The sequence below is a fragment of the Electrona antarctica genome (assembly GCF_951216825.1).
Source record: "Electrona antarctica genome assembly, chromosome: 7".
In the NCBI taxonomy this organism is placed as follows: domain Eukaryota; kingdom Metazoa; phylum Chordata; class Actinopteri; order Myctophiformes; family Myctophidae; genus Electrona; species Electrona antarctica.
In genome coordinates, this window is record NC_136812.1 from 7,356,955 (window position 1) to 7,376,714 (window position 19,760).

Sequence of the window (19,760 nt, forward strand, 5' to 3'; positions counted from 1 at the left end):
GTATTTCTGTATATAAAGTAAAATGTTTATACCTGTAGATAACACAGGATGATTGTGTGCACTATTATTATTTTATATTTGATAAAAGTCAGTCAAATATTGCATATTGTAATGTTGAAGAAATGTTCAGCAGGAGTCACTTATTTATTTTGGGTTAGAGTTAGGGTTAGAAGGCAACAATACAATTGCTTTTAATAGCCACACTTTGCTTTCTGGTGTGGAATCACTGAAACACTGCTATGATAACTGGATTATAGCCACTGAATCTAATTAATGAGATGTTCTCCAATATAACATTTGGATGATGTAACTCGTTGTTAATTTAACTCTTGGGAGATTTTAAATGGACCTGTGGTTCCAACTTGTACACTTTCAGACCCCAATGGAAACAAGCCATGGGTTTTCTTGAGTTTTAAATCCTCTTATAGCAGACCCTGTATCAATTGAACAGTACTTTCCTTAACCTGACTGCGGTATGGATTCACAAGTTAGTTCACATTCACAATACAGTCAGCAGCATCTGTGAAACAAATGTGACTGTGAAGCAAGCAAGCAAGCGTGTCTGCCATCTGGCGGACAGTGCACCAAAGTGCCCCTGTAAAACAAGTTAAAGTCCCCCCTCATTTTTAGTTAAATGTTTGTTTAATAAACGCCATTGACAATGAAGGGAAAACTTACGTCATTTTGTAACTCATTACGTCATATTGTCTCTTTATTGTTAATGGCATTTAATGTTTGTGTTGGCACCGTTTGTTTTACATCACCTAAGAGATACTTTGATATATTAGCGCCCCTCACTTCACACGGGTGTGATTTTTTCATATTGTACACATTTTCCCTTTTGTTATTTTTTTTTATTTCCTTTTTATCCATACAATTACAAGTATATTTATACATCTTTAAATGTTCTGATGAGTTTAAAATTAAGGACCCTAGATGTAAACAAGTGGATTTTCTGGTTTTATCCATTTATATTGATCTGTACTTTCGTTTGAACTGTACCCAGAGACGAAATGTTTTAGGGTTAAAAATCAATCAATCAATCAATCAATCAATCATCAGCCTTGGAATCCTGCGGTTTCCCATTGGTCCACAGGGAAGACATCTCCTCCCCTTTGGTCATGCACATCAGCCAATGAGGGGCGAGGTTCCTGCGAGACCTCGTTCCACGGAGCGCTGTGATTGGGTGGATGTGATTCATAAAGAATTCAGCGCTCACCTTTGAATTCAGACCACTGTGGCGTTGAGGAAGCAAGTAGTGCAGACAGACAAACAGACAAACATTTTAGTCAATTTCATAGTCTATTTTTAAGTTTTCATTTCCAATTCCCGAACAGGTAAGGTAACGTTGTTTTTTGTTCACTGTTACGTTAATGTATCGTTATTACCGAGTTTAGTAGTTAGCTAAAGTAAACGCTGCTAAGCTAAGCTAACAACTCAGTGTAACAAAGTAACTTTGGCTAGCTGTTTGACCTACACAACGAGAGAACATTTTGGCAGATCTACGTTTTTGAGTGGTGCAACCACTCCAAGGAACAGCTTTGTCCCTATGGGTCTATGTTTAGAGTACCAATATGGGGTGCTGTTGCACCACTCGCTTCAGACTGGTCAGATTTTTTTTTAATACTTTGTGATTGCAAATGGTTCACGTTCTTGGTAAAACTTTATTATTCAGTCACGGTCACATTATTATATAGCTGACTGTGCGTGCGTGCGTGCGTGCATGCATGATGCCACGCCTATTAACGATCACATTCAGGTCTGATTATGATGTAGGCTACCTTGGTCAACTCAAATCATGTGTTTGTACAAGTTCTTAAGTAATCCAAAACGGCCAATTTAACATGATGTGCCCACTTCCCAGTCTTAAGGGGTGGCATTCCCCTTCAAGACCCATGTTGTAGTCAGTACTAGCTGTGCAAGGCAAGGCCACAATGTGTGCATTGCGTTTCATCAAGTAGCCCATTTTCACACAGTATAGCCTATGTTGTGAGCAGGCACTCAGCTGTGAGCCCAATGAGTTTGAACCCAGGTCCGGTGCATGTAAATGTATGATTATTGCGACCACAGGTCGCAGATTACTATGAGAACCTGTCAGTCTGTCCCTCTGCCGATCCGTCACACCTCCATATATGGTTGTCAGTCCATCACGCCTCGTGACATGTCACGCCACCATATATGGTCTTCAGTCTTTCAATCCCTCGTGACACGCTCCATATATGGCCCCGGCCGTACCTGGGCCGGTCCAGGTTGTTCCAGGGACCTCCAATCCAGAAATAAAGATTCGATTTCGAGTTTAACATATTGTTTAAGCATTAAAAATGTGTATAATGTCACAGTGCCTGGAAAAGCAGTCTGCAAGAAGGTGCACTTGTTTTCACTGACAGAGGCTGAAGGTGACTTGAGCCACGGGAGGGAATACGAGACTGCTCGCCCCTTTACCAACTCACCCCGGGCGTACAGCCGGCGGAACAGCGAGGCCTGGTATTCCTAAAGTAATCTAAGTAAATTATGCTTAAACGGTTAAACCTAACCTGATTCCTAACCTCAACCTCAGTAAAACGATTTCTAACCCTATTCTTAAACTTAACCCCAGTAAAACTATGCCTAACCCTAAACTTATTTCTAACCTTATTCTCAGTAAAACAAAATAAAGAATACAAGAACCGCCGCACCGAGCTGTCGGCGGAAAGAAGCTGCGGCGAGTTGGAAAAGGGGCGAGCTGACCTGTTACCACGGGAGGCACCGCTAGGCGAGCGACGTGCTATTTTGAATGGCTAAAAAGACATTGATGCGTTCCCAGTTTTAATTGGTTATTGTTCCATTGTGTTTGGCTCTAGCATCCGTCATGGCCATCGAAGCCACTCAAAACCTCTCCAGGAGGATGCTGCAAGAACTGGACGACTTTGTGGCTGAGATTGACAATGTCCACATGGTGTGGCTGAAGGAGATCGAGCAGGCGGCGTACCACATGTTCTCTGGGTAGGTTTTTGTTTCCCTTTTTATTAAATTGAATACAACAAGATCTAAAGTTGAGTGTTTTTAAAGGTGCTGTTGTAACTCGTGTGGAGGCGACTTCACCTCCAGACTGTATGACAGAAGCATTTGAAAATTGCAGGAGGCAACAGTCTGGCAACGCCGGACTAATCAGAAGATGATTAAAATTATGAATTATATCGAGATCATACCAAAAATATCAGTTGGCCTGCAGAACCTTAACCTAAGCGACATGCCCAATATGGGAAACCATGTTGAAATCGTAATGGCTGATCTACAAGCTCCCAACATGCCATGCTGTGAACTTGTCTATCAGCCATTTTGGTGCTTTACAAGATGGAGGGGAGTAAAGGAGGCAATTATAAAACCCTGAGGGAAGTATATAGGGCTGAAGTCTATGTCAAATGTGGTCTGCAAGCTACTTGTTTTTAATGGAGTGAGGGAATCCAGCAGCACTGACTGAGCTACAGATGATGCTACTTGTCTTTATTACAGTGAATCCAACACTGAGCCAGAGCTTATGCCAAAAACACCGTCGCAGAAAAGACGCCCTCGCATGAAGCGGATTTCTATGGCACTTCAAGAGGAGGCTCGAACCAGGAGGAGGTTAGTTGCTTACATTGGCAAGGGATTAAACCTGTCAGTCACCAGTCATTTTCATTCCATAGAAGTCATGGCTGCATTGCTGTATGAAAGCATGTTGCACCATGAAAATGGCCGATCTACAAGCTCTCAATGCATTTAGTCTTTTGTGTGAGCTTGTAGATGTGCTATATTTGGTTTATTTCAAATGTATTTTATGATTGGAGCATTTTATGCAGTGGTCAAACCATGCCCATTATAAGAATGTTCTTGAATAATTAAGTGGAAGGAAAAAAATGTGTCGGGCTAGGTCAAACTATATGGTATGTTCAGAAGCATCTTCTGTAAAAGCTGAGTCTTGGATATTTCATATAAAAGCAAAGGTTTACATATTGTTAATTCTTGGAGGGTGGTCTGGAGTGCTCCTTTCATACTGTTTCACAAATTGTAAATTTGAAACAAATAATTCAATTTTTTTTATTTGTAGGTTTTCCAAGGGGAGACGCAGCAACTTGGCTGCCTCCTCTGAGAAGAGGGAACTGGACCTGGTCTTGGAGGAGGTGATGGCGCCCCAGCCTTCCACCTCTGAGGGCATGGGCTCGGTCTCTCTGGAGGTGGTGGACGAGGAGCAGCCACCACTGAGCACCATGGTCAAAGCAGAGCCTGTAGAGCAGGCCACAGACATGAACGGTACCGTCACAATCCACTTATTGATTGAATACTTTGCAGTGAGTGACACCACCTTCTATGAGAGTTTGCATTTCTCTCCTTGTGATCTCCTGAAATATTTCAGGACTGTTGCGAGAAACCAGTCATTCGCATAGTTTAATGGATGGTATAGGTGGGAATTCCACTTTTTTTTGTGGCAGAGTAGTAGGAAACGACAGTGTTATGCACACCTGATCTTAGACGGGTGTGTAGGCAGGGATCTAAGTACAAAATGACCTGAACACCATCTACAGCTTGTACAATTACGTCTCAATAAGGACAGCTTTATTTAAGCAACGTTTTATAGACCTTCTAAAGGCATCTTGGTTGCAGAGTAGTAGAATGAGAATTTTCCCATGTTTGTTCTACATTTGGGTGGTACCAGATCATGGTTGCTCCCTCTAGTGCTGTGGGTGTCACTCACTCTGGAGAAGTAGTTAATATGAGGGCCCTGTCCTTTGATCATCTTTGAATGTCAAACCTGATCACAGTTACATCTATTTGTCAAGTCAAATGTCATGATGGTGGTGACGACAACCGTAGTGTACTGGCCATTTGTCGCCGACAATAAAAGGCCTCTGAGGCACCAGGTATCGTCAATAAAAGGCCTCTGAGGCACCAGGTATCGTCAATAAAAGGCCTCTGAGGCACCAGGTATCGTGAATCTAATGCAGGGATAAATGAGTCCAATGTCCCAGCAGCTCTTGCAGGTTGGTGGTATTTTATTCCATTTCTTTTACAGACAAATTCGGCAAACACGATGGGAATAACTGCTTCCCTTTGACCCTGTCACCCTGCTAAAAACTTGTGCACCTTCCTGGTGCCAAACTGAATGTGTGCCTTCATGTGATGACTGTTAAATAAATTCACCTGTGCGCCTCCAATTGCCCAATACCTTCAAAATAAAAGCTTGTGACTGGAACACAAAATTCACTGAAATAATAATGCATACAATAATTCTACCAAAAAAAATCCAACAAATAAAATGTATAATAATACAAAACGGTGAATAGCTCCTAGTGAACACTTCCTCTCCATGTCCTCGTCTGTCCTCAGAGTATCGTCGGGTGTCCATCACGCTGGCCAAAGCCGTGGTGAGGATCTCTGTCGGCGACCGGCGCTCTGCTGAGGCAGCCAGGCCTCCACAGCTGGTTGCTGTTGTAAAGCCAGAGCCCTCCTCCCCTGACTGCACGGCCGCCAGCGTGCCCGCCCCTGACCGCACGGCCGCCAGCGAGCCCTCCCCCGCCTGCACGGCCGCCAGCGTCTCCGCCCCTGACCGCACGGCCGCCAGTGTGGCCTCCCCCGACCCCACGGCCGCCAGCGTGGCCTCCCCCGGCCGTACGGCCACAGCGGAAAAGCCTACCAGGCCGAGGGTCTCGCTGACGCTGCGTCACTCGGCAGCAGGCCTACGTCACAGCCTGACCCGGGAGTCTGTTCGCAGAGCCTCCAGGAGGTCACTGCTGAAGAAGGTCAAGGCTCGCACCTCCAGTTCAACCTGCAGTGGTAAGTGTTCACAACATGTAATATTCAGTAACGCCACTCTATGCAAAACACAACATGATACCAATACTTTCCATAACTGTGCGTTTGTTTTTATATTGTCTTATACTAGTGTATTGTATTTGACCTGTGAAGCACTTTGGTAAAATGGGGAGTTTTTAAATGTGCTATACAAATTTGATTTGAGTACTAGTAGTCATTTTCAGCACTGATCAACACCGACATCAGTTTGGCACATTGGATCCTTTAGGTTGTATGGTGAAGTTATGGTGCATTGTCCTCTTTCTTTGTAGAGGACACCCCTGCAGAGACAGAAGATGAGGATGAACACCAACCAGAGTGAGTCTTTATTCTAAAAGGTGTGATGTTGAGTAGGGTCAGACACATTTGACAGTACAGACTCCTGCTGCACCCACTCTGAAGGATGGATCACTTGCGTTCCAGTGTTTATTTCGTCGCCTAAGACGAAAAATGTTCGTCGACTACCTTTTTTTTTAAAAATGGAAACTAAATGAACTAAGCTATGATGACAAACTAAATATACTGACAATTTCGTCAACAAATAAAAACTAGACTATCCAGTAGAAGTCATTTTACACTTGGTTGCTTGCTGAAAATGGCTATATAGATCGGCTATTTTCAGCAAGTGTAAAGTGGCATCAAGGCCCACAAATACTTTTAGTCGACTAAATCAACTGTACATTTAGTAAACTAAAATCTTATGATATTTAGTCTACTAAAAATACACTTAACACTAAAACATTCCAGGTGACTAAAATGTGACTACAACTAAATGAACTATTGAAGAGACTAAAACTAAAATCAATGTGCTGACAAACACTGTTGCGTTCCCCCCCTTAGTATTACTTCCCTCTTCATCTAATGTGTTGATACATTAATTATGCAGCGTAATCCTAATATCCTTTCAGCAAGAGGGAGCTGTCTCAAATGATCTCAGCTATATATTACTAACCGTCTAGCAGTGCATTGGTTATATATTACAAACGTCTAGCAGTGCGTTGGTTATATATTACTAACCGTCTAGCAGTGCATTGGTTATATATTACTAACCGTCTAGCAGTGCATTGGTTATATATTACTAACCGTCTAGCAGTGCATTGGTTATATATTACAAACGTCTAGCAGTGCATTGGTTATATATTACTAACCGTCTAGCAGTGCATTGGTTCTCAAAGTGTGGTCTTTGTGTTTATGTGTATTTTTCAAACATTTTGTCTTTCAGGGAGCTGTCGGAGGCGGCTGAGGTTTTCGCTGAGACGGAGGAACCAGAGGTCTGTCTATGAACATTACATTTTAACTTATCTATTGACATTACATACATTTTATTGTTTATAGACATTACTTAAATATAATATTATTAATGACCTTGTCTTCTGACTGAGTGGCATTGCATTTACAATTTTTCTTTTTTGCTTTCTCATTATCTATATAGTCCTTCCATAATAGTTCTTGTGGCAGCAGTACTAGTAGCCACAACAGTGTTTTCTCTCTCCTATATAGTTCTTGCGGCAGCAGTACCAGTAGGCCCAACAGTGTTTTCTCTCTTGTGACTGCAGGTGTTCGCCAGTGGCAGCAGTAACAGTGTGACTCGGGCCAGTAGTCGCTCTGCTGTTGCAAACTCGAGATCACACACAGCTGGTAAGACATGAGGGCGTCTTACCCTAAAATAAATGCATGCTTTAATTAATTCAGTGTGATCAGAAGCAGGGATGACATCACCCAGTCACACCATATATAAAACTATTGACCAGAGGGGGTCATCAGATCCCCACAAATCCAACTTAGAGGTGTCTGATGAAGCAGCTGTGATTATTTTACACAATGATTAATTTAAATGATATGCAATGATTGATCCAAATAAATTACCTTTCCGTTTGTAGATGCAGCTGTTCAGGCACCTGTGAGGTAAGTACTGTATTATTTAGTGTTGTAAATGGTATTTTATTTGTCAGTCAAACGGTTGGTTTACATAGTGTCTAAAAAAAAAACATGTTCATTTCATCATGCTCTTTAGAGCGTCCAGGAGTACCAAACGAAAGCCTGAAGAACATGCAGATAGCAGCCAGAAGAAAGTGGTAAGATAAAAGTGCTTTATTATCTGGTGTTGGGACGTGAATGTTTTAAACCTGATGCCGATTCTTTAAAAAAAGTCTTCTAAAAGTTTGGTTTGTCTGTGGTGCGCAACATTTTTCATGTCAAGGATCCCCAGAATTATCTGTATTTGACTGCAGACCCCCATCTCAAAATGTTGCAGGGACCCCCCCCCAGAAGCAAAGCTTTGAGTTAAAAACAGTCGCTGTGAAAGATTTGTGCCACATTCATCAATACAAAGGGGTTCCCGTCCAGAATGTTTTATCTGATTAGAGATTATCTATCTTTGGGACGTGAATGTTTTACAAGTGTGGCTTTAAAGGATCAAATCTGTGGAGCCTCAACCGGTCTGCATTTTGAGCCCAAGGCCCACACCCAAATGAACCCATTTAGACCCGAAGCCCCCCCCCCCCAAAAAGGCTTCTAAATCCTAAACGAAGTGAAACGATAAAGTGTGCATTTTCTGTCTCTCACTCACACTACCACTCTCTCTCACACGCTCCTACTCACACTCTCACTTAGGGGTCTTTTGCATAAAAGTTTGAGAACTACTGGTTTAGAAGGCATTTCATTTGTAGAATCTGCCTCGGGTCTTAATGGGTTATTAATATAATCCATGTATAATGTGTGCATTCTCTGATGCACATTCAAGTACGTATGTGATATGATCCAAGGTGTAAACTTTAAAGTGCCACTGACAAATGCTTGCATATCGGTCCAAACTGACTCACACCCAATGGCACGCAGATTAGAGAATTGCCAAGTTGCGTGATCCAACACGCCGGACGGGTGAATACATACAAATAAAGTTGGTATTTTGTTTTTCAGGTGAAGCCCAACATGAAGAGTTTCCTCCAGACTGTCCAGCGGAACCAGATGTTGACTCCAAACACTCTGGGTCGCTCAGCTGTCATGAAGTCCTTCATTAAACACAACACTCCTCTGAAGGTGGACATGGTGGTACGTCAACACACCTTACAGTAGTAGCCTATGGGACTTCTCAGGCCCACTCAGGTGTTACACATATTGATAGACAGACCCGAGTTCTGAGGTAATGGAACCGATAACCGATACCAAGTGATTCAGATAAAATACGGATCCTGCCCGCACGGGTCTCGGGTCCTGTCTACTATTTTCGGGCGCGTGAAGAGCTCTAGTCAGATGTAGAAATATGAATGTTGGGTAATGTAGTATGTTGGGTAATGTAGTGTGTTGTAGTCGGCTGTAGAAATATGAATGTTGGGTAGTGCGTTGTCTGATGTCGAAATATGAATGTTGGGTAATGTAGTCCGATGTAGAAATATGAATGTTGGGTAATGTAGTGTGTTGTAGAAATATGAATGTTGGGTAGTCCGATGTAGAAATATGAATGTTGGGTAATGTAGTGTGTCTCCTTAGTTAGAGAAAATTGGCTAAATCTGCCAAAAAAATGCTTACCACTAGCTTTCTTCACAAATGTGTTCATAAAGGTGTCTACAATCACATATAAATTTGTTCCAACCCAACTCCCTTGGGAAACTTTGACAGCTGCTGAAAGTTGGGGTACCATAAACGGGCGAAGGAGGGTTTTTTGTGCAAAACTAATGCTTACAATGGATTCAGAATCATGACCCCCCCCTAGTTTGACATGCTACTTAAGTAGAATGAAATTTAGACATTTTTGCCATATATTGGATGTTAATGGTACCCCAACTTTCAGCAGCTGTCACAAAGTTTCCCAAGGGAGTTGGGTTGGAACAACTGTATCTGTGATAGTAGACGCCTTATGAACACATTTTTGAAGAAAGCTAGTGGTAAGCATTTTTTTTTTGTAGATTTGCCACAGCTAATTTTCCCTTATTACCTCTCCAGCAGACGGTGGGTGTTGTGGTAAGTGATTTGATTCACAACATTGTTTCCATAACACATTGGACAGCTCCTCATTGGTTCACCACTTCCTTATGTTTGTGTTATAACAACTCTTTACACCACGGTTGTGAAACTAATAATTTTACTTTATTGGGAATCTGGTGTTACAGGCTGTCAAACTCATCTTAGGACACATTGTTCATGCCATTTTACTGGATTCTATTTAAAGGGGTTATTTCACTTGGGGTCATTTTAACATTCATTCTGGCTTTTGTGTGCATCCCGGACAGTTTTCTTTTTACGTTGCTTGAGTCTGTATTTAGATTTGATATTCATTTTATCAGACCTTCCTATACAAACCCATTATGTCTTCAAGTTCAATGGAACTTTCATGTTTAACATGGAAAGTTAAACTATACTGTCTCGAACATGGAAACAATAACTACCACAAAGTTCAGTGTTTTCATATTGGTATATTTGCTTTTTTTTTACCTGGGAAGCTGGGAGTTTCTACAGTATTGCTAAAACCCAGTCCTCACAAATTATGCACAATGCAACCACTTAAAACACAATCTCCCTCTAAAACTACAATTCACTAATTTATCTTTGCTAAACGCATGAAACGGTTTGGTTGCATGGTGACAACTGTTTGGTAAAGGACTGGGCTTAACGGCTTCAGGATGGAATTGAACTTGAGTGCATTTTGTTTCCCCGTCAGGCCAAAGAACGCCAGAAGCTTGAAGTGCTCAAGAAGAAGCAGGAGCAGGAAGAAGAGAGACTGAACAAGATGGAGGAAGAGAAGAAGAGGAAACAGGAGGACCTGAAAAGGTACAGAATGTGTCCTTGTGACAATTAATTGCTTTAGTCTGGTTTTACTGTATAACTGCGTTAAGGTGCTTTAACTTCATAACCGTGTTCAGATGGTTTGACTTTATAACTTGACTGTTACAACAGACAGTCATGTACCAAACACAACCCACCTGAACACCAAGTATGTGGGTTGCACTGAATTGTCTTGTTTATGACCGACTTAAATCATCCAATCCACCAAACTGTCAATGGCAACTGCAGAATAAGTTGTATTTAGATTTGTATATATTTTTCTCCCGAGTGAGACCTACATAATCCACTCGGCTGCTCATCCCACAAAAGGGGCACCTTTAAAAGTGAAATGGGCTTTCCAACTGTAAAAGTTATTGCCATATTAAAACTTAAATTATATAATGTGTACCGGCACTGATTTTCTGCCCTTGCTGTTTGTAGGAAGAGGGAGGAGAGGCTGAAGAAAGCGGCCGACGCCAGAGCCAAAGAAGAACTAAAGGCGGAAGAAAAGAAGAAGAAAAAGATGGAAGAAAAAAGAGTTCAGTTGGAGGAGAAGAACGAGAAGGTAACAAACTCTCCTTAATTTCCTTCCTGGTGACGTGTCCCCCGTTTTGTTTTGTCACGTTGTGTTTCAGGACTTCTAAGCTACATGATACTGACATGCACTACATGTGATTTACAACCTCTTTAAATGAGACGATACTGATTTTAACAATGCCATTTTCAGGCTTTTTGTGCTTTATTTCCCATCCTTGTAATTCCTTTTTTTTTTTTTTTTTTTTACTTTAACTGCAAACATGAGAGCCTGTATAGTCACCTCACTTTTATCTGTAACTGTTGTGACAAAGTTTAAGTGAAAATCCACCAACTACTCAATTAGCCAAAAGCGATTGGCCAATCCAAATAGTTTAGCAACCGTTGCTAAGGATGGCAAGCTTTCATCACCTCATAGCGTTCAATGATTTGCATGGTTCTTGGTGGTTAATGTTGGGAAAGTTACACGACTGCCACCCAGGTGATGGCAATAATACTAATCACCGTAGTCTTACCGTGCATTTATATTATGATTATAGAACTCTGTGGTCGTAAGTTGATGGAGTTGGATTCTGTTTCTCCCTAACATGTCCTTGTATTTCTAGTTTATTGAAATAATGTTGTGCACATTTGTCCAGTGCATAGCCTACTGTACTGCAGGCTTGTTTGACTAGATTTAGAAGACGCTTTGAAGCTCTTGCTACTGAAAATGATCGCTTATTTATATGGAGAAATCCCGTCACTTAACATGTATCTCAATGGGTGAGAAGAAGGAAAGCGTGCCATTTCTCCCCTCTTAGTAACCGTTGCTAACATGCCTGTTGCACAAGGACGGGTTGGGGAGGGACTTTGCGACGGGCTAATTCATTGACTCGACGTTTGTTTCCAGCTTCGTATTGAGCGCTTGGCAGAGGAGAAGCTGAAGAAGCAGCTGTCGTTAAAACATCAGGAGGAGATTGACAGCAGGAGGAAGCTGGAGGAGGAGACGCGACTGAAGAGGATTCAACAGGCTGTAAGTAGACTGCAGGTCACCTGACATTTATGTTGACTGACATTCTTTCATTTCTAATAGAGATGCTCCGAACAATCTGCTCCCGATGGTCACTCCAAATGAGTCAATCGGTGATCGGCAATTTACCCCATCTTATACCATTTTAAGTGGTGTAAAAGTCAATCATATAGTATATAATTTTTCATCTTTGACAGGCCTAAACCTTCTCTCCTTCCTCCTCACACATAATTTTGGAAATATTCAAATTTTCCCCTTACGCACAATAATGGTGTCGTTATCGGCCAATCATGAGAAACAATCGGGATTGGTCTCAAAAAGCCTGATCGGAGCATACCTAATTTATATATATATATATTATATTTCAATTGACAGTACATTTTAATTTCTATTAACAGTATTCACTTTATTTTTTAATTTCTGCCACCACTCAACTCAGACCTTAAAGAGATAAATGACAATCGATAAAAAATATTTATTTAACTAATTTTCATATTTTAACCACTTGACATTTTAAACCTGGTGGCCCAATTTAACCCTGACTGCTCTTGACAAGCCAGCTTTCCTCTGCTTTCAGTGTAACGCACATTGCGAAGCTCTTTGGATGAAGATCCCATATAAACATACCATTTAACTTAAGGTGTTGTACATTCTCTCCTCAGGAGGAGGAGAAGCGTCAGCAGGCCCTGCAGGCCAAGCGGAGAGCAGAGGAGGAGGAGGCACGCAGAGCTCAGGAGAGAGCTGAACGGTACAAACTGAACCTTCACTGAACCCTGAACATACTTGATGATCCTGGCTAATCTTTATGGAATAATGTCAAACATTTAAACACGTGGTACAGTCAGACATTATTAATAAAAAAATTTGCACCTGTGTATTCAGACATTAAGGCTAAAAGGATAACGAGTCCTGGGAACTTCCATTGTGGATCTGCTACTACCTTTTGATGCTTTTGTGTGAAGCTGTAGTATGATCAACTAGATCATTAATTTACAACAAACAGTATAGAATAGAGGTAGCTGCCCAACACCAACAATGTACTGTGACAGTTACTTTACTGAACACTGGTCTAGTAGTACTAGTAACACTACTACACACAAGTAAACGCGGGAAGCAAACTAAGCTGTTGTGGCAGTCTGTCACACATACACACACCTCTGTATGTTCCAGTTGCCCTCTGGTGGCGGGCGGGTGGTGTTACAGTGTGACAGACGCAGACAGACAGTTTTGGCCAGCTTCTATAGTTAGTGCTCACTTCGTTTGCAATTATAGCAGTTGTGTTACTAGGTTGTATTGTTTGTCTTCAGGGAGCGAGCAGAGGCTCTTCAGAGGGAAGTAGAGAAAGCTGCCAGAGAGAAGGAGAGGAAAGAGGCTGAGGAGAAGGAGCGGAAAGAGGCTGAGAAAAGGGTGCTGGAAGACCAGATGAAGAAGGTAAACTACCGGTTACAACTAACCCGTGCTGCAGGTTAAAGCGAACTCGTGACGGGTCAAAACTAACCTGTGGCTCCCAACATGCGCTTCAGGTTAAAACTAACCCGTGGCTTCCGGTTAGGGTTGGGTTTTGGTCTCATGACTGTAGGACTGTTAGTATGTTGGACCAAACGCATGCACCCGAAAAACCAAACCGCTTCTGGAGCTCAATGTAAAACTGAACACCAGAAACCGTTGACCACATGTATGTACCCTAGCATCCCTATTCTGGGCATGTCGTAACAGGCCAACGTTCTGTGAGACTAGCTGATCTAAAAGCTCACACGACGTGTGACTTGAACCACTTTCAACCTGCCATCCCCATTTTGGGCATGTCTTGCAACGCACTGATGTGAAGAGCTTGTAGATCTGCTAATTTTGCAACATTTGAGTGACACTGTCAAGTATAAAATGGGATATTTATGGAAAAGATGAAATATGGAGATGCAAGGTTTCTGACAATGACGATATTAACACTATCTACTGCTGTAGGAAGAGCAGCAGAGATTGGCTGAAGAAGAGAGGGCTGCTAATCACCGCTTGGCTGAAGCAGCAGCTAAGATGCAGGTTAGTTTGCAAAGAATCACATTTATCAACCATGTATTATATCATAATGTAATGTAGACTTGTTTAGATTTACATGTGGACCAAGTTGAAATGACAGAAGCCACTTTCTAGCTGTTAAACTTGTATGCCATTGTTCTGACTTGTTTGACTAGGGTTGATGAAAGACTTAATGGGCTGTCAGGACTTGGCCTTTTTCTGTGGATGACTGTCTTTTCCTGCATAAAATGTAACTGCTAGGTCATTAAATGTTGTGACCTGAGCAATGACTTCATATTTGTGTGGTTCCTCCAGCAGCCTTTAGGACCGTCTGCAGCAGGCATCAATGTCACTATGGATGTGGAGGTAAAACGAAACATTTAAGTTATTTTTTTACAGTTTATGTGGAGATGAATGACCACATGCAACCTACTTTTAGATGTATTGAATTTGACGGGTATTTCCAAGCCTTTATTTGATTGGAGACAGTTGAGAGCTACATTGGTCTCTTTTCCAAGTGTTTTACCCAGGTGGACAGGTTTTTGGGTTAAGCTAATTGGTTTGACTGTAACAAGCTTCGCTGATGTAAAGCGTTAAACATTTACTTAACATTCTCTTTGTGTGTGTTCAGAGTTCATTGATGAAGAGTCCAGCGGCGAAGGGCGGACCTGCTGGAATGAACGAAACCATGGATGTTCCGGTAAAACACACACGCACGCTCGCAGACCATGTCTAAGTAGGGAAAGCGATGGGAACAGAATGCTTCCTGTACTCTCTTAACACTCTGCTTGCCTGGGGTTATTTAATCCATTAAATCATAGCGCCCAATCGATTTATAGCAACAGAGCACTTTTACCGGCGGACTGGAAGTTATACTGGATGTGGCTGGAGCAGTTAATGTAGCCAAAACACTCTAAAGGCGATCGACAACAACGGGAGGCATGATTAAATCTAACGCGACTGGACAGTGGGGGGCCGTCTAACACAGGGTGAACGTCGTCCTGGGCGATTGGGGTGTTAACCGTTGTAAACTCAAACCACCACCACTCTTGTGGCTTATTGCTTTTCTAAAACTTCTACCAAATATGGCAAAATTCACTAGAATTTCTACAATCCCTGCTGTGGTCAACTCAATCCGCCAAACCAGGAAGTTGTTGTACAAATAATGGAAGGTATTCCCTGTCATTATTTGCACAACAACTTCCAAGCGGAGTATGTGCTGTGCATCACATTATCTGTCTTGTTCTAAAGGGATCGATCAACTAATTTAGGGAATCTTAACATGCCCTGCCGACATTCCGTGGTTGTTCTTTCTCGTTGTTACTTGGGCTTGTTTTTCTTGACCATATGGCACGTTATCTTGACCGATGCTGGGTTCATCCTTTACCTTTTTATCAATAGTTTCAATGTACAGATTATACACATTGTACATATAGTATATTCAGATTCTTGGTTTACTCGGGCTGTCCCTCTGCATTCCAGTGTCTTTAAGTCACTCTGGATAAGGCCATCTGCTAAATGCCTACATTGTCCCCTTACCTTGTCGTTTGAAACTAAACCCTGAATGGTAGACTGACATTGTAACAAGATCTAGTGATGCTGACACAAGCGTTCCTCGGGTGCTGATGTGCATGCTGATCATAATTCTGTTGTGTTTCCACAGCAGTCTCCACAGACCTACGTCATTACACCTAAAGGTGGAAACAAGACAGTCAAGTTGACGGGCAACGCTGACGATTACGGGATGGACCAGAACAGCGATGACTCGACTGATGACGAGTCAGCACCGCGGAAACCCATTCCATCCTGGGCGGAAGGTGAGCCGCACTACAAGATGATCTTTTAAAGATGCGCAGCTACACACCCCATATAACAGCTTTGTATCTTAAGTTGAAACCAGCTCAACTTATTTGTGGCTTTGTAGTTAACCAACGTCTGAATGTGGCCGCCTTCCATTGGAAATTAATGGTAGCTTTGTACTGCACCTTCATGTCGCTGTCTTCCATTTGAAATGAATGATGGCAAGTAGTTTTGCTTTTATGCTGTGCTACAAATGTCTGTATCTTTATGTGGCTCTTCCATTGAAAATTAACGTTAGCTTTGTACTTTAATTTCATGTGGCTCTTCCATTGGAAAAGAAGGGTAGCTTTGTACTATATTGTGTCTCTGGCTTCCATTGTAAATTAAGGATGGCCTGTATCTTGGCTTTTATGCTGTGTTCACACTGGCAGCTACAGTCCAGTACAGTTAGTTTAATGTAAAATTAATGTTTTGTTTGTTTTCTCCAAAAGGTCAAGCGCTGCAGCAGGTCCTCCTGAGAGAATACTTCAACCCTCCAGACCTCCATGCCCTCTTTGGAACCATCGTGCCGCCCAACCTGGAGGAGATATTCTATACCAAGAAACCACGCTACAACAAGAGGACCAGCTCGGCTGTCTGGCACTCTCCACCCATGGCAAAATAGACTTGGGAGTTGGGATGCTTTTTATTTATTGTTATATTTGCATTATCCTCGACAATTCATAATGGAGATTGGGGGGTGTTCAAAAATGGACCCCAACAGTTCTGTAACTCGAGTGTTCAAATGTTCCTTTGCGGGTCCATTTGGTTCATATTGTTCATAATGGTGGTCCTTTAAATTTATTGTGGTTTTCTTGAAATGTATGTTTTGAGAAGACTAAGTCCACATACGGTTCCAAATGTGATGGAGACCAGATCCCAACTGTATGGGAAACTATTTTTAAAGAGTCTTTTGCATCGTTTTAAAGTGATTCTCTATTCAGATCTTTAATAAAGACACTTTTTGTTAATGACTTTTCGTTGTAGTTATTCACGTTCAGTTTTGTCTATTTTGAGGTGCTGTACTGGTTGAATAGTTGAAGATGGACGCTCTACTCGCTCCAGGAGAGGCGTGAGCTTGTAGATCGTATTTTCGTCATAGAAGGTTTACACCCGACAGCAAGCAACATTTGGAAGTTACTTTATAAATAACTTATCTTTTATCAGCCAGTATTGTACCCAACATTCACATGCAGTTCATGCTTCAAACTAATTTAGCATTCTGAAACACAACTTTTAACTTCATGATCCCAAATCGTTTTTCTTTCAGTGAATTGATGGAAGTCCTAATCAGTCAACATGTAGATTCCAACCAATGTTGTCAAATTAGCTTTGCTTCATTTCCACAAATATAGGCTACATGTGTACGCTTTCCACTTCAAATTTAATATGTGATCATGTTAACCTGAGAACACAGAACTCATTTCGATCTTTCACTGTTCCCATTTGTTTTTTTTCAACTGAACACACCAGTTGAGTATATAAATTGTACAGAGGAACACAGGATGAGGGGTTGAGACTTCATGAAGATGATAATAGGGATGGATACTTTTCTGATACAAGAAAGAGAAAAGCAGTCACTGCATTATTTTTTTCTTGCAGTCCCCTCTAACTACATATGAAGACAAACCAATTAATCGTATTACATTAATTACACTTTTTATATTAAATATGAAGGGTTATAGCAATGAAAGTAAAGAGACAATTTAGCTTTATTCTGACTGTTTGATTTTATCTTTTTACCTGATTTTCCTACTACAATAATCTAAACAGAAAATATGACTGTTGAAAAGTAAAACTCTGGAATGTTGGTGTGAGTATGAATGAAAATTCCTGCTGAGGAAGGTGTAGTCCCACACAGTAAGTTTTGTGAATTGTCAGAATTGGTAATCTCTTTATTCAGGCTTTATTGGGGACTGGCATTGAATTGCAAGTATGCACAACACCCTGATCAATGATCCAGTCATAGAGCTTTTATGGTTTCCAGACAATCAGCTATGAAACAGTATAAGTGGAGTAAAATATATTTTACTTCCTTATGGTTTAGTGTTGATAACTATTTGAACTTTGGGTTTTTTTATGACATTTCTGATTCATGAAGGACACCAAGGACAGTGCTGGAAAATAGAAGAGAAAGATGACATTGGATACAACTTAGGATCACAAAACATAATAGTTGGGAAGTTTTGCTCTAAACGTTTGACATGAAATTGAAACAGTCTAAAGATCTAACAACATCAGTGTGTGATGAACTGCATTTAATAATCCATTCTATCGGCTCCTGTTAAAGGTTCACGTGATGCAGTGTTGTAGTGCTATATGTACATTTAGAAGTGATATAGCCTAAAGCTTTAGCTGGGGACCCCTTGAAAAACCTTCAAGGATCGCTGGGGGTCCCCGGACCCCACTTTGAGAACCACTGCTCTTCAGTTTCAACCATGGCATGGTTGAAACATGGACATAATCTAAAGCTCATACAATAGGCCTACCTACAACAAGTATGCACACAATCAAATTTCAAATAAATTAGATAATGTGTGGTAAAAGGACTACTTTATCTGTCGGAGGTCTAATGATGCGGACTGATACACATCACACAGTGCTGTCTGAGTCAATGGTGTGACCAGACTACTCCCCTTACTGTCAGCCAGGTGGCGCACTTTTCATTGTCTCCTGATTGAGTCATGAGGAACACCTGTCATCTGAACGCAACGCAAACACCCCTCAGCGTCGTCAGGAGGTGGGTGTTTCTGTACTTGTCTTCCTATATTTACAGTAACTTTTATATAATAAAAGTAACATTGTACAGTAACATATAGTATAGGCAGCAAGTTAGCTCCGTTTGGAACCTCAATATCTACGCTTTAGCTCCGAGAAGCATAGATTGAGGTTCCAAACGGAGCTAGCGTGCAAGAAATATTTTGTTTTGTTGGTGTCCACTGTCCACACTTTTTGAACACTGTGTGTGTGTGTGTGTGTGTGTGTGTGTGACTGTGTGTGTGTGTGTGTGTGTGTGCAAGCGCGCGCTCACGTGGAGGCCTCACGTATTCATTGGTTCACAATCCAATATGATTTGGGGACCAATATTACTGGATACATTCTAATAGGATAATATTCATATAATGGGGGGAAAACAATCCAATGTAAAAATGTTACTCCAAATTTTAGCTCTGTACTCCATAAGGTCGTAACATTGTTTTCTACAGTAGGGCCAATTCAAAATGGCTACATTTTGTTTCTTTAATGTTCAATATGTTCTCAGTTGATATGATTTACAAATGCGAGTTCTACTAATGAAAGAACGGGAATGTGCATTTCAGTGTTGATTTGACTACAACACCATCAAAACAGACACATTAACTCTGAACTCCAGAATCTTGCATGTCACTTTTTATAATAATGATGGACTACTTTATTAGTTGTTTTGTCTTTCGGCCTATCTACTGACTGACCTTAGTACCGGCTCAGCTACAATTATTTGAATCTGTTTAACGCTATAGAGTCAGTCAACCTGCCAGTTATATGTTCAATTTAATTTATTTATTTTTTACACAAGTAGCCTATAAAACCTCTTTCATTTCAATGTATCTGTTCCCTCCCTCGCCCAGGGTGGAATGGAGGGCTACCTGATGAGTGATGATGAGACTGAGAGCCCACTTTGGCCAGCCCGCTGTCGAGGCAGAGCACAAGGAAGACCAGCCTTTTATCAGTGTCAAGTTTGAGATCGCCTACTTCACCACCAGCACCACCACTTCTGGTATGCTCTGCTGGGCCAGGGTGCTGCTCATTCTAAACC

The 19,760-nt window shown here is 41.5% G+C and overlaps 1 protein-coding gene across 7 annotated transcripts; it reads left to right on the top strand.

Annotated features, from left to right (window-relative positions):
- Positions 1 to 1,229: 1,229 nt before the first annotated feature.
- On the top strand, positions 1,230 to 16,938 carry LOC306926747 (uncharacterized protein). 7 transcript variants are annotated; one of them, XM_079506165.1, is made up of 23 exons: positions 1,230 to 1,337; positions 2,841 to 2,982; positions 3,493 to 3,603; positions 4,067 to 4,269; positions 5,344 to 5,456; positions 5,520 to 5,790; positions 6,081 to 6,126; positions 7,031 to 7,079; positions 7,365 to 7,446; positions 7,689 to 7,713; positions 7,823 to 7,883; positions 8,728 to 8,859; positions 9,751 to 9,768; positions 10,466 to 10,575; positions 11,011 to 11,134; positions 11,993 to 12,115; positions 12,775 to 12,860; positions 13,420 to 13,543; positions 14,075 to 14,149; positions 14,441 to 14,491; positions 14,757 to 14,825; positions 15,789 to 15,942; positions 16,417 to 16,938. In XM_079506165.1, the coding sequence occupies exons 2-23, from the start codon at positions 2,849 to 2,851 to the stop codon at positions 16,587 to 16,589; spliced, it is 2,334 nt and encodes a 777-aa protein (XP_079362291.1). In that variant the 5' UTR covers positions 1,230 to 1,337; positions 2,841 to 2,848; the 3' UTR covers positions 16,590 to 16,938. The 7 variants fall into 7 exon arrangements, with proteins under 7 accessions (XP_079362291.1, XP_079362285.1, XP_079362289.1 ...); XM_079506159.1 differs by having other exon boundaries at positions 5,344 to 5,790; XM_079506163.1 differs by having other exon boundaries at positions 5,344 to 5,790; positions 15,792 to 15,942.
- The last annotated feature ends 2,822 nt before the right edge of the window (positions 16,939 to 19,760 follow it).